Source organism: Callorhinchus milii, unplaced genomic scaffold, assembly GCF_018977255.1.
Source record: "Callorhinchus milii isolate IMCB2004 unplaced genomic scaffold, IMCB_Cmil_1.0 Scaffold14, whole genome shotgun sequence".
Taxonomy (NCBI): Eukaryota; Metazoa; Chordata; class Chondrichthyes; order Chimaeriformes; family Callorhinchidae; genus Callorhinchus; species Callorhinchus milii.
In genome coordinates, this window is record NW_024704755.1 from 12,990,929 (window position 1) to 13,014,897 (window position 23,969).

General features: G+C 43.5%; 1 protein-coding gene across 1 annotated transcript in view; it reads right to left on the bottom strand.

Annotated features, from left to right (window-relative positions):
• Positions 1-23,969, bottom strand: part of fhod1 (formin homology 2 domain containing 1) — an 85,324-nt gene that overhangs the window by 56,356 nt on the left and 4,999 nt on the right. The window contains 2 exon segments of the mRNA XM_007907570.2: positions 8,605-8,669; positions 15,570-15,676. Of these exon segments, the coding sequence (XP_007905761.2) occupies positions 8,605-8,669; positions 15,570-15,676 (172 nt within the window).

A 23,969-nucleotide genomic window follows, 5' to 3' on the forward strand; every position in this document is an offset into this window, starting at 1 on the left:
AGGGTAGATGACATAATTAAACAAAGGCTCCAGAGATTGCCATTCTTTCCACTCTATTCTGGTCACCTCATCTACAGGCTTTTGTGCAGTGTTTGACCCTCCAATTGGTTACTCAAACTACCAAGCAAGACAAACAAGAGTGAAAGCTTCACTTAAATCTGACTCCTTCCACAAACTCACCATCTACCTGGTATTTGGTTGATGAGAGTCACCCAACCACCTACTTATAATCTCTTTTGAGGCAACGGATTCAACCACAAACATTGGAAAAAAGCCCAGATCAATGAACTAATGATATTCGCACAGGGAGAGAGAGAAACCCAGAGGCTGAGAGCCAAGTCTAAAATAGAACGTGGGAGAAACCTCGAGGATAATACTGCCGTATATTAGATGCAGTCAGGGTATCTGCTGATGAGAAACCTATCAAATACATTGGACGGGAGTGTAAACAATGCAGGGTAAATGGATCGAAGCCAATGAGCAATAAGAAAGCAATAAGAAATAAGAAAGCAATTGCGATAAAGATTGTGGATTTTGCATATATAGAAAGAGGCCGAGAAAGCAATAAAAGCAGAATTGGGTTTAATTCAAAAGAGATACCATTAAAGAGTAAATAATGAGCCAAAATAGTTCTTGCCACAACCTTCTCCAGCTGGTAAAATATACTCACAGTTGGCTTTCTCTTACCACACCCCAATAATTTAGACCTGGACACAGTATTGATGTCTATAAGTATGGCTGTGGCTCCCTTAATGTGGCAAGTTCAATGCCCTTATAAACACACACACATACACACACACAAAATAATTATACTTTCTCCTCATAAACACACCCCAGAGTTAGACCTGATAGAACTCCCCAGCTATTGATTCATGGAGGCACCTTCAAAAGTAGAGTCATGTTGTACCCAACATTCGATTCTTCCATCTCACCTTGTAGATAGTGATATAAACAAGGCCGGATATTAATCTGAATGTCAAAACAATGAAAGAAAAGTCACTGCAAGGTGAGCGTGACTTTGGGAGTCTGCCAATGAAATGCCATTGACTTCCATTCAATAATTCTATTTGAGGCAGTGTTCCTGTAGGTGCCTTGGGCGATTCAAGAGGGAAGCAAACAGGTACGTGGCAAGTTCAAGGCACAAAGGGGTTTGGGGATAGATAGGGCGGGCCAGTGGGATTGATTGTTTCGAGATTCGGTGCAGACAAGATAGGTCGAATGGCCTTCTTCGGCGCTGTAAATTTCTACGAAGGTTACATGAAAATCCTATCCAACAAATGGAACCACAATCCCCAACCCCCACCAAAAAAAAGTTACAGCTTTCAAATCTGTAAGTAGCATTTTCCACGGTCAGGCTCAGTTATTACAGACGTGGTGTTGCCAAATTCCACAAAACACTCCCCTTTTCCTGCTATACACACAAGAGTTGGAAGCCAAGGAGAAGGAATGTGGTGTAATTGCCCTGATCGCTATACTATATTGCTCCTTTATCAATTGATCATTTCACATTACACAGGCAAAAAGAATTAATTAGCTGCCAGCCATCTGGAAAGTATAGACACGCAAATAGCAGTGACAAGGGCTGTTTTTTACAGCCCAGACCCAGTCAACCCTTCAGTTTCTTACACTTATGAAGAATACAACATATGGAATCATTAGTATTCTTCTCGTCTGCTGAAAATCAGCCCAAACCCTCTCCCTTGACAACAGGTGCAAACAAAAAACAAGTTTCACTTTAATACTAAACTGCCAATGTGTATTAAGGAAGTGGTAGCACTCTCGTCTCTGAGTCAAAAGGTTGTGGGTTCAAATCCTGTGTCGGGATTCAAACTTGCAAAGTCTAAGATGACACTCCCATGTGGTGTTGGGGGGGTGTTGCATTGTCGGAGGTGCTGTCCTTCAGGTGAGACTTTAAACCAAGGTCCCAACCTTCTGTTCAGGTGGATATTAAAGATCTCGTGGCACAACTCAAAAAGAGAAAGGAATTTCTCCTGGTATCCTTGCCAACAATCCCCCTCCAAAAAATTGGTCGCTCGATCCATGGCTGTTTGTAGGACACTGGCTGCTGCATTTCGCCCATGAAATACACAGTCAATCTACTTTACAGTATATCCCGTGAAGAGCTTTGGGATAAGGTGCTGTATCAAATGCAAGGATTATTATTATTATTAAACCAAGTTTCATTGATGCCTTGATATAGAAATATCTGTGGAAGGAAGTTTCTTGATGGTAGTAATAATAATCATTGCATTTGATCTGGCGCCTTATCACATCTTTGATATGTCTCAAAGCGCTGCACAGAATATATTGCAAAGTGAATTGACTGTATATTGTATATTTTGTGGGTGAAACACATCTCGCACATGTCTAAGCAACAGCTAAATAAATAATCCTTATACTGGATACAGCTCCTTTCATGTCGGGGGAAATCTCAAAGCACTTCCAGGATTTACTCTGAAGTGTATTGTCTGTGTATTTTGTAGCTGAATACAGCAGCCAATTTGCGCTGAGCAACATCCCATGAGCAGCTGTGAAGTGAACAACAGGTTTGGGGAATTGTGGCCAGGAAACCTGGAGAAACTCCTCTCTCTTCCACCACTTACCTTCCATGGCAATGCTTTCAATTCTGCACCTAAAGGCAGTCTTGGCTGTCAAAGGCATAGGGAAACATTAAAGGAGCCTTTGTAACAATGGCAAGCAGACAACCCAGCTGTGTTCCCAAGTGTGTTGTTGCTTTCCAACTCTAAATGTGCAGCAACTGAAACAACCCAAGTCACTGCCAGCCACTGCCAGCAGCCGCCATCAGCCGTGAAAGCACTGTAGTCAGGCACCCACGTGCACGAGGATCACAGAGTGCTCACGGCACCTTGCCGACTCTGTGCTTGGTAATTCAATGGGAAACAGTTTAGGTTGTTGATAATAAAATAATAATCCTTTGATCTGACATAGCACTTCATCAGGGTTTTGAAACGTCTCAAAGCACCTCACCGGATCTACTGTAAAGTGGATTGACTGTATTGGATGAACGCAGCAGCCAATTTGCGCACAGCAATGACACCCAAACAGCCACGGAATTAGTGGCCAATTTTATTTTGGGGGATCATTGGCCAGGTCACCGGGTGAGAGAAACTCCCTTCTCTTATCGAGTTGTGCCATGGGATCTTTAACATCCACCTGAACAGTCAGACGGGACCTCGATTTAATGTCTCATCCAAAGGACGGCATCTCCAACGACGCAACACCCCCCCAGGCACTGCACTGGAGCGTCAGATTGGATTATTGCCATTCCAAATCCCGGCTTGGGGCTTGAACCCACAACCTTCTGACTCAGAGGCGAGAGCGCTACCATTGCGTCAAGCTGATAGTTTAACAATCGTGTGCTTATCAAAGCTACCATGAATTCTTCTACATTTTTGCCCTAATTTCAGTTTGACGATTCCATCAAGTTCCGTCCACTTCTGCCAGATATTAAATTATCAAATGAAATCAAGCACGAGCTCAGATAGATACAGAGCGGGGCAGAGGAGCGGGATCACAGGAAATGAGTTGGTTTGGGTTTAATTGCTTTCACGTGTCCTGTTGTACACAAAGTCAACGAGTAACAAGCTTAGCTTGAACTCACGGGCCTGAACTGCATCCAAAACAACATAACCAATGGGAACCATAATTATCCAGTTCTCTTCGGATCAAGGAATGCTATGACTGGACTGGGAAAACTATTAGGCAATGATCAGCCCAATACAAGGGGGGAGGGAAGGGAACAAGAAATGTCAGACAAGTTACAGGCATCTTAATAATCGTTACATTTAATCAAAGTACTTCAGGGTTTACTGTAAAGTAGGAACATAGGAATTATCAGTATATATATAAAAAACAAGGTCCAACTAGTTGTCCTTCTACTGAGTAGTAATAGGATCCCAGTTGTTAGTCGATTGGTGGATCGCTTTCCGGTGGTAATAATCCAACCTCTAAAATAAAAATCACTCAATCCATGACTATTTAACATCAGATGAGACTTTAAAATCCCATCTGCCTGTTCAGGTGGAAGTTAAAGATCACATGGCACTATTCTAAAAGAGAGTTTCTTCCGGTGTCCTGACCAATAAATCCCCTAAATAAAATTGGTCATTCATATTATAGCTGTTTCTGGGACATTGCTGTGCGCAATTGGCTGCCGCGTTTCGCCCACAGAGTACAGTCCATTCACTTGCCGGTATATTCTGTGAAGCGCTTTAAGACCCGTCAACGACATAAGGCGCTATACCAAATGCAAGGAATTATTATTAATTTGGCTCTAATTTGTCCATCGTCATTCATGATTTCATGAATTTTCCCAATACAATTGAGAATCTTTGGTTCCAAATCTTTTCCAGGTGCCAGTGTGCACCTTGGTTTACAAACGGCTCCCTGCTTTTAGTCCACAATCCCAGCTGCTCAGAATCCTGAAAGGGCTAAAGACCGACAAAAGCTTAGCTCGCCAATATTTTTTATATAACAAATCCTCATATGATCCTTGCAAGAAGAGAAACACAAAGATATCTCTATTGAAATAAAGATCTGGGTTACATTGTTGAGCACATTATAATTGATAAATTTGAAATAGAACGTCCTTGTTTATCAACAAAGCGCCTTTAATCTCAAACCAACGTTTCCCAGTTGAATAGTTTGTTTGGGCTTTAATCGCTACAGTGGAGCACTTGTTATTTCCTATGACCATCGGTGTCCCTTTTGCTGTCCCACTGCAGGGCAAATCTCAGTCTCTATACACCAAACACATGACTGAGAAATTATTTATTTCTCTCCTTTGAGATGTTTATTTGCACGAGAATTAAAGGCGCTGTATAAACGCGAGTTATTATTGTGATTCTCACCCACCTTTGGGAAGGGCAAATGAACCTCCTGAAATGGGGCACATCATACCCTCTTGAACACTGACCCATGCCCGAGCCATCCTCCTCCCGTAAGGCACTCCGCCCACCAGGGTAAAACAAAATTTAGGAATCTGCACCCACAAAAGAACGATGAAATCATCTTCTTTTGTATTAAAACATGCAACTTTAAGCATCAATTAAGATGGCAGTGTCTCCTGTATACAACTTATTTGTATATACGTATGAAGAGTCTGGGTAATTTGATGCTTCTTTCACTGGAACCAAGGAAGTTGAGGTGAGGGAGCAGAGGAAGTTGAGAGGGGGAAATGGAGGCAATATGGCAGAGGTCATGTTTAGTTGAGGAATGAATGGCTTTGGCTCGATTTTGTTTGAAGAAAAATTGGGAGGGGGAGAAAAAGAGGTTAGAAGGAACATCCTCACTGAGTCTTATTGGGGTTTGGAATTCATTGTCACAAGTGGCTGGGAGAAGAGGAGAAAGGGAATACACTGGAAAATGGGAGAAACAATACAAAGTAAAAAGAATGAGGTCAGTAATGCAAGTATCAGTGGCACAATGGGCTGAATAGCCTCTTACTACACTGTAAATGCATCTCTGCAAAATCCAGCGTTTCAGTCAGACAAGGCCACAGCTGACACTTCACTCCAGGACACTTGAGAAACAGCAAAGCAAAGAGCCCTCCTATAGAGATGCTGGCAATGAAAGTCTGGTATTTTTAAACTGCAATGGTCAGCAAACAAAAATAGCTACTATCCCACGAGCATATTTTCAGTTAGCTGTTCTTTCATGCCACAATGTGTTGTGCATTTATTTACAAAATCCTCTCCCTTCCACTCCCCCCTTCTCACTCTCCCAAACCATAATGTATGCAGCAATTAGGAAGCTGCCAATCGAGCATCCAACCTGTAGCATCCAATCCAAACTCTTCCTCTATCCCTCCGCCTTGACCCTTCCTTCCCTATTTTCAGGTCGCGCCTGAAGACCTTCCTATTCGACCGTGCCCACGGTCACCTCCCCCTCCCCCCGGCTCGGAGTCGTGCTCCACCACTGTCAAGCCCTCGGGGACGCTATCCTCTGTGAGGGCTGTTGTATAAATACAAGTTGTTGTTGTTGCTGCTGTAGAGATAGAAATTTAGAGCACAGAAGGTGGTCATTCAGACCACAGTGTCCAATAGCAAGGAGTTAACTTCTCACATAGTCTTCAAAAGCCTCAAACAGCCCCTTTTTTTATAACTATAAAAACACAAAGTTCCAAATTGAGTTGCGATCAGTGGCATTGTTTTAACATTTACATTGGGGGATATTTTATGTGCACTTTTTAAAGTACAGGAGGGATTTGTTGAAGTGGAAATTGGAAACTATGTCCACAAATACATTCTCCCAGTTTCCTGGCAAACAATCCACCCCCCCGCCCCCCCTCAACACACCCCACAACCAAAACTGGTCGTTCACTTGATTAGTTCCCCCTTTTCCAGCGTGTGGAGGTGAAGCAGCCAATGCCTTACATCAGAGCACTTTTCCTCTGCACAATTTAACATCTCTTCATCTTAAGAGAACTGCAGCGTAAGTGGACTGAACGAAGGAAAATCTCCGCTCAACATGGATTGTTATTTGGAGATTTTTTTTCGGAAACCAGCTGTACTTTATATTGTGAGGGGTACACATGCTGAGGGCGTGGTTAAATAGACATTCTACAAAGTCCTCGGTTGCAGATTTCGGAGCTGAAATTACTGCCCAGTTTAAAAGGCCTTGGCTCCAATAATATCTTCACTTGCTGAACGTTAAACATTAACTTTAATACTTGCTTTTACAGCTTCCAGTAATAAACTGGATACAGCGCTGAATTGGGCTCTTGGGAATGGGTTACATCTCTGGCCACCAGGGAAAGGCAGCAGAGTCATGAACACAGCAAAGCTTCGCAGATGCGAAGAAATACAAGCCAGGGCCGTGGGGAGCTAATCTCAGCAAATGGAAAAACAGAATCACTGAGAACGAACACAAAGTCACATGAGATACTGATGAAAAAGGAAACCCGCCACAGTAACCATCTTCCCCATTTCAACATCGAGGCCTTTTAAAACGTCTTTAATGGCTGGCCTCCACCGCCTTTCTTCAAATAAGTCGCTTGGCTTCTGTGTAAGGAAATGCTTCTTGGTGTCTGTTCTCAAATTGCCCTTCACTCTCTTGCCTTGCTGCCTTGATGGATCAGAGTTTCCTTTGAGTCTGTATTGCACTTGGTCTACTTTGTCATTGCCTCTTACATACCTTGTTGAGATCCCCTATGTTGAGGTATATTTAGAACCCCAGTTGGTTAACCCATTCCTCATGGAGCAACTTCTTAACACTGCCACTAGGTATCCAGAACCCTCCAACCCCCCCATTACTTAATGGCGGCCAGAACTGTATATAATGCTCCAGGTGTGACCTTACTAGAGCACAATACAACCTGACAATGACCTCTGGGAATCTGAAGGTTAACTCACTTGGTTATGTAGCCCAGCATCCTGTGTGCCTTCTTTATTGGCTCTCCCATTATTTGGACAGGTCAACTATCACCCCTGGGTGTGAACAAGTCAACTCGCACACTTTCGCCTCTTTCAGATTCCCTCCTGGCATGTTCCATACAAAATATTACCAAGATTATAATAAGTCTTAATAACATAGGAACAGGAGTCGGACATTCAGCCCCTCAAGTCTGTTTTGCCCACAAAATATACAGTCAATTCACTTTACAGTCTTTTCTGTGAAGTGCTTTGAAACTTCTCAAAGAAGTGATAAGGCGCTATATCAAATGCAAGAATTATTATTATTATTTGTACCTCAACTCCATTTACCCACTTTGTTCCATATCCCTTGATACCCTTAACATTGTCCCTGTTCTTGGCACTTCAACAAGATCTCAGGAGCATCTTGCTGCCAGTATGAATTAGGACCAGATGCTGAGCAGTCATCAGGACAGAAATAACTCAATTGAATGATTACTTTAACACAATGCAACATAATATTTATACAAAGGTCGGTTCTTCCCTGTAGCTGCAGGTCAACTAACTTGGCATCCGACTGATCAGGGCTATTTTTGTCCTCTCCCTTCGCCGTTTCTAATGGCCCATTGTTCTCAGTCATTCAGATAGTAGGCTCTATCAAACAATTACATGAGTGTGGGATGTAGGGGATCAAAGATGGAGAATGAACTGGGTTGTTTTAAAAGGCACATTAATACTTGGGGAGTGAGGGTGCTAAAGATTATGGAGCAGGGAAATGAGATTGGAAAGAAAGAGCTGCCACTAGTTTATACTTACATTTGATATAGCACCTATGAGCCCCTCGAGAGCACATTTCACAGTGCTTTACAGGATTTATTGTCAAGTGCATTGATCATCTATTTGTAGGCAACAGGAGCAGTCAATTTGCACACCGCTATGTCAGACAAACGGCTATGAAGTGAAAGTGAATGATCAATTTTATCTGTTGGCCAGGACACCGAGAGAAACTCCCTTCTTTCTTCGAATAGAAGAATGGGATCTTTAAATGTCCACTTAAACAGGCAGACAGGACCTCGGTTTAACATCTCATTTGAAGGACTGTGATACATTAGCTTAAGGGGGCCAATGGAGTATTAGGTGACTTGATGGGCTGAATGGCTTACCCCCATTCTCTGCATCACTAAAACCCTCAACGAAGTTTTACAAGCTCCGCAATGAACATTTCACTTACCAATAATGGAATGGACTCTTACAGAGAGCTGCGTCCGGAGGATGAGAGTTGGCCTTCTCCCTTTGCTGAATGAGAAAGAATTTATTCATTAGTAAATCAGAAGCTAGCTCTCACCAACATCCCCCTTTCCCCTGACACACAACAATACATAAAGCACCTTGATAGTGTGAAACCAGTTAGTATTAGATTCAGGTTGGCAAGAGCCAAGGCTTGAGAAACCCAGAGTGTGCGTTGGGGTAACTGCTGGTGTCTAACCAGCTACAACTGCATATTTTGCAATTGATAGCAAGCTTTCCTGCTGTTTGTCCAGATAGGACCAGAGGAATATGGGAGAGGAATAAAGGTAGGGGTGGGGACTAGTGTGGAATACAAACACCAGCATGGACTAAGTGGACCAAATGGTCTGTTTCTGTGCCGAATGCAACTTTATGTACTTTCAAGCACTGGCATTTTGATTCCACTGCCACAGCCATCCGCAGCAATCTTTTCTTAACAACCGTACAGTAATTACAGGGGGTTGTGGAGCCTAACACACGCCAGTTTGAAAACATTGCTCTAAGTTTACACACAAACTCAACTAATGAGGTGCTGGCACTTCATTTTTTTTACACATTGCATCATGCGTTTACTTTCCATTAAAATGCATGGTGGTTAGACTCAGAGTTTAGTGAAGACGGAGTTGAAGCCAGTCTGATGCGATTCCAGCCTGAACCAGAGTCATGAAATCATTTTTTCCTCCTTGGACTGCCAGCACTTGGGAAGCAACCTGGACTTTAAACCACCCAGCGCCCTTACAGAAAGCCCCTCAGACTGTGTGGTTGGCTCAAAGCGAGTGCAGGTTCTCTCGAACCTTAAACAATCCAGTTACACAGAATCTACATCACTGAACCATTCGCCCCAGTTAATCCATTCCACGGTTTACATTCTACACGAGTCTCCATCCATCCTAACCCCCCTCCGAGACCTCCCCTCACACCCCACCATTCCCTTCTCTTAAATACATTGATGCTTTCTGCTTCAACCACAGCTCCAGCCAACCGAGCCCCACATTCGCACCACCCTCTGCGTGAAGAAGTTCCTCCTAAACTTGCTTTTAAATTGGTTAACGCAGAGCAACTTAATGCAGTTCTAAGGTACCACCGTACCTGCGTCTAATTCTGGAATAAATACTGTACACAGCAAACCAGCCTTGCTGCCTTGCATTCAGATAATCCGGGTTTTGATCCAAGTGTGACTATGACAGTCCAGATTCAACTCCATTCGTTGAATGATCTGCTTCGCATTAGTCAGTTGCCCACATGTCTTGGCAGTGACAGACACAACGAGGCACTAAAGTGTTGAGCAAAAGGCTAACAACATAAAATTTTATAGAAAATAGAGTCACTATTCATTTCGTAAGTTCATTTTCAGGCCAGAATTACATTTTCTTTACTGTTCAGGGAAATGCACTGAGCCGTAGATCTCTGTTCTGTCATCTGGACCCCGTTCTGATTGTTAGCAACTAAGTTAAATGATAAATTAAAATCAAGAGCAACATTCAACCACATGCAGAGATAAACAGCAATGCATGTCCCTCAGAAGCCTTGTAATATATAAATAAGATATTTCCCAGTAACTTTTATCCATTGATAATCTGAGCATTTGATATTGCGCTGAAACACGCCATCAAAACGTCTCAAAGCGCTTTACAGGATTTCACCGTCGAGTGTAGGGAATGTATTTTTGTAGGAGTGCGGCAGCCAAATTTTGCGCTTGAACATTTTGCTTGGGGTGGACTTTTCCTGGCAAAAAGTGAGTAACAAACCATTGACCAACAAGCACTCAATTGAACTCAAAAGTCAGTTTTGATTCTTTGAGGGTCGCATTTCGCAATATTTGCTCCCCAGCAACTGTGGAAAGCCACACGTTCCTCATTAAATAAAAAAAATCAGGCAGATCGAAGCCAGTAAACAGTGATTCATCTAACAGAGGGCAATGCTAGTTATTCTTTTTTAAAAAAAAGACATATTAAATAAGCCAAATCCAGAGAAAAGTACTTAGCTGCAGATCAACCTCAAGTTATTGTGAGCTATAAAAACAGTTTAATGTGGAGCGTGCAGGGCACTGCTGTAAAGCTGCTTTCAAGCTGTATTGTAACGGCAGCAGAAGATGCCACCGGTGTGACACGGATCAAAAGGAATTACCTCGAAGCAGATCCAATGTGTATCTAAGCACTGGTGGTCGTTGAAGATCACCTTTTACATCAGAGCAGCGATTTCACAGTCTGCTGCATTCCACTGGATTTACATTTCTCACTCCCCAGGCACTCTCTCCGAGGAGGGCTCTGCATAGACAATGTGCACTCACACAAGGCCTTTCATGTAGGAGGAACATCTGAAAACTTATGGGGGGGGAAATCACTGGGACCCCCACCCCGAGCAGGGAGGAAAGGAGGGGAAGTTTGAAGGGCACTGACCAAAGCACCTTCTTTAACACAAGTTAGGTGATGTGAGAAAGCAAGAGCCATAGGAGAAGGGATTTTATAGAAAGCTGCTGATAGGGAAGAGGGTATAAATCTACCTAAACAAATATCCAGGGATGTAAAAGTGAGCACCAGTTATATATTTTTGTTTTTAATTCAGCTGCCCCCCCACCAAACCACCCACACCCAACCAAAGGCTCAGGATCCTCTCTGTATGGAAGGTCTCAATGCAATTTCTCATCTCTGGTATATTTTCTAATGTATATAATCACATACGTTGCTGTGGTCAAGGAACAGATGAGTTGCACACAGATGAATTTCAATTACAAATGTTTAATGTGCAAAATGCCATCAAAAGTACCATTTGCCTTCATTTCATAAATGTAGGTTAGGCTTTAGGGTAACTAAATGGTCAAAGCAACCATGGGCTCCAAGCATCTAGCATGAGTCATCTGTTATTGTTGGCATCTCTATCTAATCCTCCTTTATCTCAGCCATTTCCAATACTATTTATTTTTCACTTCCCACAGCAAATTATGTGGTGTAAATAGAATTCCTGATATGCTGGTTGCTTAGTGCAGAAGCTACAGCAGATTTCCATAGTGGACAGACTACCAGCCAAAGTGGCTTCATGTAACAACTTGTGTGGTGAAGTCATGAGTGTGCTGAGAGTTAGGGTTTTGAATCTATTGAATGCACCATTTAGGTTAGGCTCCCTGATTAGTATTAGTGTTCTGAGACTGTGAGTGGAAGCCACAGTCCATGCCCCTGGCCCCTCTTTGCTCTGCAGGTAAATCAGCTGAAGAGGCGTGTGTGCGTGAGGGGTGGGAGGGGTAAGAACCCCTGGGAGAGCTCAGGAGCAGACTTGGTTTAAGTGCCCCGAGATGTTATCCTGCGTGAACACCACTATATAAATGCAAGATGTTGTTGGTTGTTATACTCGCTGCAGTCAAATAGGCCACAGACTCAAAAACAACTGGCATTTTGATAGCACTTTTCATGTGTGATAAATGCCTCAAAAGCACTTACATAAAACAGATTAGGGAGAATTAAGAATGCTGACCGGAAGCAACAACAACAAGCACTAATATAGCACCTTCCACACAGGGTAACAGCTCCAACCCGGTGTGGCGGTGGCTGTTAGCACGATCAAAGAGGAAGGTTTTCAGGCAGGACTTGAAAAAAGGGAGAGAAAGAGCAAGACGGAGGGATTGAGGGAGAGTATTCCAGTGTTCGGGGCGTAGTGGCTGACCTCCAATGGTGGGGCGGAGGGTGCTGGGGACGAGCAGGAGGGGGTGCTAGTTGAGCGGAGGCACCGGGTGGTGGATTGAGGAGTGAGGAGGCCGGAGAGGTAGGGAGCTGCCAGAGAGTGAAGAAGGGATTTTGAACACGAGTGTGAGGATCGATCAGTTCGACGATGGGGAGCCAGTGGAGCCTGGCCAGAACTGGTGTGGGTACGCAGTTGGGTCTGAGTCACTATGTGGGTGGCAGAGTTCTGAATGAGCTGGATCTTTTGAATGGTGGAGCTGGGGAAACAACAGACTCAGGCTTTGTGATCCAAGGCCACTCAGCAAATGAGTCTGTGTCCTCCACTGCGCCTCTATTTACATCTCATGCAGTACACAGCGGGATTCCTCTGGTGTTTACGGTTAGGGTGGGAATCAACACGAAGAGAGAACTAAAGGTTGCCATGCAAGCTCCAAGCCATTCATAATCAGCACGCTAGCTTTTAGCAATTTATTTATGTAACTTGGCAACCAGTTGGCTTTTTGTTTAAAAAGCAGTTTACCAGTCGTTTCAGCTGACCAGATTGTGGTCAGTGTGTGGCTGCAAGCCAGAATGCCTCACCCACTGATACTTGATGTCAGCACAGATTGATTCCCACTGGATTCGAGGTGTATTCTTCAGTACATCAAGCATTGTCAGAGCGGTCGGACTTCAAATGAAATGTTTAAACCGAGGTCCCGTCTGCCTGTTCAGGTGGACGTTAATAAAGATCCCACGTCGCTATCCGATAAGGAAAGGGAGCTTATCTCTCCCAGTGTCCTGCCCAACAATCCTCCAGTCCAAAATTGATCATTCACTTCGTGATTGGTTGTGAGTCATTGCTGCACGCCAATTCACTGCCATGTTTGTCCAAAATACAGTCACTACACTTTACGGAAAAAATCCTGCGAAGCCCTTTGAGAAGTCCAGTTAATGTAAAAGGCTCAATATCAAATATAAGGAATTTGTTTAACTAGGTTTAGACCACAAGTCAGAATTAAATGCCAACAAGAATAACCCCTGCATTTGATATAGAGTTCAATCACATCGCTGAAACAACTCAAAGAGCTTTGCAGGATTTACTGTAAAGTGCAGTGACTATGAATATTGCAGGCAAACCCAGCAGCCAATTTACATATAATAATTGATGCACATGAGAGTCGATGACCAAGGAGAAACTCCCTTCTCTTTTTTTTGCCATGGGATCTTTTTGTCCACAGAGATGGACAGGACCTCAGTTTAACGTCTCACCTAAAGGACAGCATCTCGCACAAGAAAATAATCATGTTACCAACGTGAGAGACATTACAGCACATCAAAGTCATTGTCCCGTGTAACTTAGTGACGTGATCAACTTCTCAACCATTAATCTGCAGCTAAGGGCCAATCTGTCTACTTATCACTGTAAGTTTCCAAAGTTCCCAGGAAATCCAATTTGGCAACAACTTTTCTTACAAAAGAGTTTTTTGCTGCATTATTAATGTAATTGCTCAATCCGTGTGTAAACAGAACTCTCTGCCGACATATGCACAGTGTAGCTCTGAAAGGCGATAAGAGGCGACTCTGTGCAAATGTCAAGAAACCATAAAGATACAGCAGAGTGACGTACTGTACCTCATTCATAAAGCATTATGTCACATATCTGCCTCCACGGTTCACTTGCACTTCAAACTCTTGGACCTTTGAAACTCTCCCATGACTAGCATGAGCCTGCAAAGTATTGCTCCTGCGAAGTGGTTCTCAATAATAATTAGCCTTACGTTTAGTGTAGCGCCTTGCATATCGGGAGGATGTATCAAAGCGCTTTACAGCCTTGCTCCTTCTGGTGGAAGGGACTTTCATGCTGGAAGTAAGGGACTTAGCTCAGCGTGTGTCTGTGCGTATCAAACGCTCCAGGACGCTACCCAGGGTGAAGGGTGCTATATAAACCCAAATTGTTGTTGTGTGTATCTGTGTGGGAAACCCACATTGAGACGCCTCCCAAGTTCTGTTCCTGGAGCTTCTGAAACTGTTTGCTAATGTACAGGCAGGGCACAACCCAACTATATGATGTTTGAATGCAGATTCACATTGATGAGTTTGCCAGGAGAGCACGGGGGAGGAAAGCGAGTGGGCTGGTATTGTGTTGTGCAAAGCAATCATACTCAAGCTTTCCTTTGGTCTATTTGGGAGGCATCCAAGCCTTTGCATTCCACTGCACCCGGGTCTTTTTACATGTTAGCAACTCGTACGAATCACATTTCACTGCTTATTTTGCCTGCCAGCGAAGCTCACGTCACCAGATTTATTGTGCACTGCAGTGTGGCTTCAGAACACAGGGAGTACAGTCACAGATTAACCTAACTACTCCTGCACACACGGAAACGCATCCCATCCAACTTAAATAATTCACGTTGAATTATGCACAAAAAGTAGGAAGTGGCAAAATCACACTCAATAAGATATCGGCAGTTAGTGAAGGAAGTCAAGACCAATTGACAAGCAAAATTGAGAACTCTGGTGTTAGATCCAGTTATTGGTAATAGTCAATGCCATAGTCAAAGGCAAACTGGACATATCTCCCTTTGCTTTGTCTATTTGTTCCCTGTCTCTGTTCCTCAAGAGGGTATTTCCTGCTTAAATCCAGTTCCATAGATGAAGGCTGATCTCCACTATCTTGCCCCTGTGTAAGTCCAGACAATGAGGGTCTGAAAGTCTGTTAACCATAAACAATAATATGAGGCAGCTCACCCAACCTCATCCACACTCTCCCCGACAGCAGCGGGGGTTGGGGGGGATTACTGGATAGAGGGACACGATGGCACCAAAATCAATTATACAGGGTAACTGACACCAAGTGGCCCAGTTCAGCACAGGTCAGTTTATAACAGGGGACAGTGTGGACCTGCACCTATATTGGAAGTTCACTCCATTTCCGGCATTGACTAATCAACTTCCTGTGGAAGTGATGTCAGCAGTGACCGAATAGAAGCACTTACCGGCTGCCATTTTGAAATCCTATAACACCATCTCCCCCCCATCCCCTTTCCCAAACTAGTTCTGTTTATGGAATCAAACCACTGAGTTATAATAGGGTTCGAACTGTTGGCTCAGATCAGCCAACTCCATCTGAGCCTCCAGCTGACATCTCCTGACCTGCATAGCCCAGGGCTACACCACTGTCAAGCCTTTAGCCACAAGGCTATGAGAAGAGTCTGGAGGCTTGACTTTTAGGCTTTATAAACTGGACTTTTCTTACCCAATCTCCTCAAAGAAGCCTTCGAGGTCATCTCTCTGCTCGTCCAGCGATAGTTCCAGATCCAGGTAGTTGCCACTGGGAGCCATCTGCAGCGCACAATCTTCCAGCTGGACAGAAACCAAACAAAAAGAAATGAAATCGGAAACAAGATCGTGAATCCATGGTTAAAAGAAAATAGTAAAGGCTTTACGAGCAAAGTGGGCTGGTGTCCAGTGAAGGCCCACATTGCACTGTGTATGTGTGTGGGTGGATGGGGGGGGAAGACATCAGCCATCATGCAAGACAAATATGAAGAGGTCACAAGTGTCAGCAATACACAAATGACCTTTCAACTCCAACCAAACTGTGCCAGTGTCAACTGCTTGATCTCTCATGGTATCCGAGGGTTGACTTTTTCCCTGAGAACACTGTCCGGAATCCAAAAGTTCACGTCTCCAGAAACGTACAGATTGGTTTGGATATTACGCCCGGCAAAGCACATTGACACGTCTCCCTTTTGACACAATAGCACCTGAGCTCTCGTGCAATTACATTACCCGCAGTGCACAATTTCAGCGAGAAGGTAAAGAGAGTGCAGGATTCCAACTCGCACTTCCTTTGGCTATTCTCTTTTATTGTAGACTTCATCCCACCCTTTCTCTTCAGAGTCAATTTTTTTTATATAAACAAGACAAACGACTCCGATCAAAACCAAAGTGCCAGGGAATTATTGAGGAGCAAGCAATACACAGTTACAAATTTCAGAGACAATCCATTCAAAGGATCACGTACAGTAATTTGATTGAATCCATACGCCCCAGTGATTGACACAAATGGCTTGAACTACATACAAATCACAAGACAAGAGAGGTTCCGATGAAGAAGGCAATGTACTGTCTAAACATCCGACTTCAACTGAACTCTGCTCCCCTCACTTCAATCCAACCAAGTCTGGAGTTTGAGATATTTACAGTTTCCACAAGCCTCATTTTTTGGACCAGTCTTTCTCTCCCCCCCCAACAACCCCAGTTCCCTTGAGAGACATTTCCAGATTAACCCGGACACCATGAATCTGCTTCTTAACACAAGTTGATATTTTAAAAGGTTTTTAATGACTTGCAATGGTCAGGAAAGCCACCCTCTGAGACCCTGACCACCCACACACCACACCCAGCCCCCATCATCGTTATAGTGTTACAGCCATTATCATATCCAATTCCTTCTCCAAACTGCCTGCACTATCTGCCTCCCCAGGCAAACTGCTCCACGTGATGCCACCCTTTGTGTAAAGCATACCAGTGACAATACAGTTAGGATAACATGACCCAGTTCAGTCCCACCTTATTCTTTTTTTCCCACCACAAAGAGATCAGCCTACGTCAGCCTTTTTACCTCAGGCTAGTTCTAACTATCACAATCCCGTTTGTCCTGTTTGCCCAAACACAAGAGGCTACACAAGACACCTAAGACGGCAGATATCTTCCCCTCTGGTAAGCACATCGGGTTCTGTGGCCACACAGAACGAAATAATAATGTAATGCCAATCGTTGTATTTGATATAACGCCTTATGTCTCAAAGCGCTTCACAGAATATACTGACTGCATTCCTCAACTGTCTTTTAGAAACTTTAGCACTCAACAAAGTGGAATGAAGTACTCTGAAAAGGTTTCCCATAAACACAGAGTCGCAGATAAATTACTTGAACAGAAGAACAAAAGCGTACATAATAATAATGCTAATAATCTTTACGTTTGATCTAGCGCCTCATCATGTCATTGAGACGTCTCAAAGCGCTTCTCAGGATATAGTGTAAAGTGGATCAACTGCGTGTTTTGAGGGTGAAACACACCCCAAGAAACAATGTTAGATTATATATTTGAAGAATGCAGTTCTTCCTTTTCGACCGTGCCTACAGTCACCTCCCCTTTCTTCCCAGCTCAGTGTCAAACTCTGCGTTACATGCTGCGCTTTATAAAAGCACACTGTCGTTACATTTCGGGATAGATTCCTGAACTGTATGGTGTTTGGAATCCAGAGTTGGATTCTATTTTCGGTTAAGGGCCTTTTGTAAGCCTGCTCTTTCTAAAATGAACAACATTGGTCCCCAGCCTCCTCATCCAATTTAGTTGACTGCATTGGAACTAACTAGATTCCATTTTTTTTTAAACTCACAAGCGCTGGTTACCCTCTAGTAACCCACTCAAGTGGCCAAGGGTCATATGCATTAACCTTGGCTGCTCAGGACATTCAAATGCAGAGGGTGTTACAGCCGAGCCTGACCTCTTCCCACCCGACTGTCACATACTCGCACACTCGGAAAGAAAGGGCCAAATTAGCCTCGCAGAGACTTTTGCCGCAAACTCAGCACAGACCGGGTTTCGAAAGAATCAGTTCTTAGTTCCTAAGCTGTAGCTCTCTCCACTACACCATCAGGGCTCCCCCTGCCCTACAACAACAACAACAAGCATTTATATAGCGCCCTTCACGCAAGGTAAGTTCGCGGAGCGCTTAAATTTATATCACTGATCAAGAATACAATTGTTATTGTGCAAGTGGTACAAAAATTTACGTTGGTCTGTAAGGTGAAGAGATGACAGTGAACAGTTAAATTAGAGCCTTTTATTTTTCAGTGAACATAATTCAAAACAAGCACAGATAACAGAGCAGTCCATGTCTTCCTGACATCAGTCTACAGGAATGGCCTCAGCCACATGCAACAAGGCAGATTTGAGCTCTATGTGATATTTCTCACCATCGCTGCGGGCTTTCAACAGTATCCATTCTTAATTCCCGACAAAGAAGATGATTTTCAATCAGATTTTACTGAAATACAGATGTTTCGGGGAAACCTTTAGCCAGTCATTGGAATAAAAAAAAACAAGGTTTCTTTTTATGATTGTATTTAACGGTAAAATGATATTTTGTTTTGCAATAGTGGCAGCCAAAAGGTCCTCACATCTGCTCCCTTCCAACTTTATGTAGCGAGGAAAACACAAGCACACACACAACACAGACACACAGGTCACAGAGACATGCACACGCAACACAGACACACACGCACTGAGCTAACTCCCCTTCTCCCAGCACAAAAATTTGATTCCACCAGAAGAAGGAAAGCTGTGAAGTTCTTTGATATGTCCTCCCAACGTGAAACTCGCTATACCAAATGGAAGGATAATTATTATTAAGAACCACAAGCAGTGCAGCTCATTTCAGTCATGCAAGAGACAAGATAAAGCAGAACATTAGAAAAATGTTGCCACAGCCTCACCCAACTAGAATCAAAATTTACACACATTGATCAAACCAGTCAACTGCAGAACTCTTAGTAAGGTACACAAGACAAAGAAGGTGCATGTTTTAGCTGATCCACTCATCTACTCTTGTAGGTGGCACCTTGGCTCAGTTGGTAGCACTGTCGATCCGGAGACAGAGGTTGCGGGTTCAAGCCCTACTTTGGGATTTTGAGCTCACAGTTTTGGCTGATCCCCTATTCAGGGCAGGGGATCCACTGCATTGTTGGAGATGCCGTCCTTTGGATAAGACGTTAAACTGAGATCCCGTTTGCCTGTTCAGATGAATTTTAAGATCCTATGGCACTACTCAAAGAGAGAAGGGAGTTTCGCCCGGTGTCTTGGGTAACAATCCCTTAAATAAAACTGGTCACTCACTTCATGGCTGTTTGTATGACATTGTTGTGTGCAAATTGGCTGCTGCATTCACCTACAAGTACAGTTACTACACCTCACAGTAACTACTATGAAGTATTTTAGATGCCTTGATGCAGTGAGAAGGCACTGTATCAAATCCAAAGATGATTATTATTACTATTGTTGTTATTACAGCATAATATAGCACAGTCATGTTGGAAATTACACAGAATATTAGAACTGCAGTGCTAGAATAATGCAATATTTGCACTGTAGAGTTGGGATAAGTCACTCTTGCTACAAATTTATTGGAGTTGTTTGATCATCTCACCTTAATATATTTAGATGTTCATTACTGTCTCAATTATTAGATGTAAAATCTCAAACAGATTTACCAGCTGACTGAATAGAACATTCTTGGCCTCTAACAAATACACATGTTATCAGTTAGAATACACAAAATACCAGAGATAAGCCACAAACTATCCATGCTTGAATCACAGGCTCTTGCACCATAACACATGGCAATGATCATGTTAGATCAGGTCTTTGTCTGCCTATGTATCCGACACTGCCAGGATATGTCAAGGTTCAAGTCGTGAAGAAAGACCAGTTGGGCGAAGTTGCCGGTTCCTTTGGAATGTGAGGTATGCGCGGACAGGGGGGGGAAGAAGATAATAAGAAAAAGAAGAACCGTTGCATTTCATATAACGTCTTATCATGTCCTTGAAATGTCTCAAACCTCTTCACAGAATATACTGCAAAGCGAATTGCTGTACATTTTGTAGGTGAAAACAGTCATGGATTGAGCGACCAAATTATTTTTTTTCCAAGCGATTATTACTCCCGGAAAAGCGATCCAGCAATTGACTAACAACTGGGTTCCTACTTACTGCTAGGTAAATAGAGGCGCGTGGAGTAAGGAAACTTGCCTAATGTTTCATCCTACCCGGAAATCAAACCCAGGTCCTCTCACTTGCGAGGCGAGTGCTCTAGCAACTAAGTTATAGGACTCCACATGATTCAACACAACATGAAGCCAAAAATGGCTCCTTGGCTGAAATTAAAAAAAAATCAGAGTGAAATGTGTTAGGAAATGGGTCTCCACGTATGCTCCCACCCAGGAAAGGCGACAATGACAATGAGGAGTCAGAGACAGACGCGAGGGGACTTCGGCTGGAGTCGAGGAGGATGGCTTCCATTCTTGTCCGGGTTTAGATGCTGGAGAGTTTGGTTAATTCAGGCTTTGACAAGAGCAAGGAAGAAGCAACAAATCTCTCCTTTGCAGCACTCATTGCAGGAGAAGACACTGACATCTGACAGCTAGCAGACAGAACATCAATAGATCTGGAATTGAGAGCGTAAGTGGAGACATTGATTTGGGCATATCTCACATACCATTTGCCAACTATCTTAAACTGATGTCCTCCAGTCACTGTCTTACCAACCATTGGAAATAATTTTTACTAATTGACTATCAGGAGTTCCGTAGCATAGTGGTTAGCGTGCTTGCCTCAGAAGCGAAAGGCATGGGTATGATCCCCGGGCAGGGCAAAACCTTGGGCAAGTTTCCTTACTCCATATGCTCCGTTTACTGAGCAGTAAATAGGAACCTGATTTTTAGTCGATTGGCGGATTGCTTTCTGGGGGCAATAATCCTTCAAAAACAATAAATTGGTTTATGCGATTCACAACCGTTTGTGGGACATTGCTGTGTGCGATTGGCTGCTGAGTTTTGTGCACAAAATACACAGCACTCCACTTTATCATTATAATAATAATAATCCTTGCATTTGATATAGCGCTTTTCACGTCGGGAGGATGTCCCAAACCGCTTCACAGAACACACTGTAAAGTGAATTGACTGTATATTTGTGGGCGAACGCGGCAGCCAATTGCGCACAGCAATGTCCCACAAACAGTCGTAGATTGAAAATGACCAATTTATTATTGTTTTTGGTTTTGGAGGGATTATTATTAGGTGTGTGGAGTAAGGAAACTTGCCCAAGGTTTCGCCCTCTGCCTGGAATTGAACTCAGGTCTCTCGCTTGCAAAGTGAGTGCTCTAACCACTGAGCTACAGGACTCTTATATTCCGTGAAGTGCTTTGAGACATCGCAATGACGTGATGAGATGCTTTATCAAGCACAAAGATCATTTACTTGGAAGCTATGTGCAAACCCCAGCAGTGAGAGGAGGTGGGATGGCCAACCTCGGGAGGGGAGGCAGCACAGGCGACCTCGTAAGTGCTCCGAGATGCCATCCGGCTTGAAAGCTGCTATATAAATGCAAGTTGTTGTTCCACCCCATCCATCCACTAACCACTGCTGAAGAGATCACAGCTCAAATGGCTGTGAATAGTCCAGCACCCACAGATAAAGCAACAGAAGGTAGTTGTGAGGGACTGAAATGCTAAATGTTAGTTAAACAAGTGATGAGTCACAGTGCAGAGAATAAAGGATAACTGTGTTAACACGGGGGTTTCCATTCCATCAAGCTCCTTGCCTCCAGGCCAAGATTTAATGGTAGAATGAGCCCGTCACCTTCCTCAAAAACTATTTATATACTTCATCCTCCGCCAGCTATAAAGATGAATAAGAGGAGCATTCCTTTGCTTGAATATTAAATGTCAAGCCTGTTCTGTCCCTCCCTTCCTCACACAATGACAAGTCAAAAAAGGGCAGCCCAGAGACAATAGCGCAGTTCAACATCATCACAAAGAACAAAAAGTGTTTAACATGTAGGTTTTCTATAAAATAAAAAAAAACTATGGCTCCTGACCTTACATTGGGGAGACAAGAGCGGGGTGGGGAGGGGAGAGAGAATACATTTTGAGATAATACAAAGGCATTGTACCTTTAATCTCTCAGTCTACTGTAAGCACTTACATGAATACAGTACTTTAGCAGTTTGGGCCAAGTTAATGTTAGACAATTCTTTTCACTTAGCCCTATTTTACACGTTGGCGCAAGTTTCTAACTTGAATTCCTCTGGTCTAACGTGATGTTTGAGCGAGTCCAATAGGTCACATTCCTCAGCTATGTAAATGAGAAGAAGGTGACCAAATTGACAGATAATGCCGTCTCATTCACTTAGCTCCCTGCGTGATTCTGATAAGATAAACACAGGCAAATACATCGATCTGCAACTTTAATTTTGTGATTGTGAATTGTCCCTTTGTTGCGCAAAATCAACATCCCGGTGCCACTGATGTAGATTCTTGCCTCGCTCTCTGATACCCAAGACCCTTCACCAGGCAACGACGAGCAGAGATTGTAGGAGAATAGCATCAGCCATTGGAGGCGGAAGAGCGAGCATCAAGATTTGAATCAGGAAGCCTTTGGCCCATATGAACTCATCCTTGCAGAAACCGACCACCCCCTTAAAGGTGCCCTGACATTAAACACCCATGTTGATGACCTGTTCCAGTTTTTTCCCGTAAGGAGAAACTTCCTTAGGTTTGCCCCCAACCTTGTCCTTCACAGCCCTGAACCCATGATCTCATTATAAGCAACAAATCTCTTGCTGACAATTCAGCAGGGGCAGCGGGGAGACGAGGAACAAGCAACTAATCTTCTCTTTGCAGCAGTGACCGCACTACTGCCGCAGGACTTGTAGGAGAAGATCAGATTAGAGTTAGGACTTGCTTGGCAATGACAGCCTTCCAGTCATGCTCGCTGGGGGGGTGGGGGGGGCGGGAGGTAGTGAATCTAGCCCAACAGCAACCGAACTCGCACACACCAGCAACTCGATCATTCCCAACAAACAGGGGGTAAAGGAAGCGAAAAGCAGTCAGATTAGTCCATTCAGAATTGCATTAATAACAGATGTCACAATGCTGTTGTCAGGCCCGAACGACACAAAAACTACTCTCCAAAACACTGCCAACCATTAACGTGAGAGCCACCGATGCTAAGTTTAAGGTTCGTCCAACTTCTGAAAGAATTCCACGCCAGAGTTGCCACTCTGAAACTTCATTTGATATAGCGGCTTTCACAGCAGGAGGACATGATCAAAGTGCTTCACAGGATATACTGTAAAGTGTAGTGACTGTATTTAGTCAGCAATTGTTGCACCCAATTTGCACACAGTGTACGCATGTGTGAGCGTCGGGGGAATGCGTGTGAGTGGGGTGAGGTGGGGTGGGTAGCGGTGTGTTTATGCGAATATAAATAAAAAGAAAGTCAAAGCAGTTTTTTTTTAAAAAAAGGCACAATGTTGATAATAAGACAGTATAAAATTGACCCAATCCTCATTTCGAACTCCTCCGCCCCTCCCCCCATTTCCGGTGTAGGTGAGAAGGTAGGAATCGCTCAGGTGAATAACATAAATGGGAATAATGTAAACCATGGACAACACCCACTCATTCTTCTTAAGCACTGGGAACCTGGACCGGCAGAGATTTTCACGTTAAAACCCGAGTAAAAGGTCTAAAACCGCAATTACGATTTTGTCAGATTACTTACTCTTCTGACCACAGTTGACAACCACTTACAATTCACGTATTGTTACATAATGGCATCATCACTTACGCAGAGTTTGAAGTAACACACACGCCTGCACCACATCCAAAACTTGCCACAACTGTACAATACAATACAAATCTGTATTGCTGTAGTGTCTTTCACATTGGGAGGACATCCCGAGACACTTTGTAACAATAACTAATAACTTTCTCTCTCTCTCCTTTAGTTGCAATTTATTCTATGAATATTCCAGTGCTGGAGAACTCATGTACAAAGACAAGGCGGTGTAATTTGCAGTGTTTCTT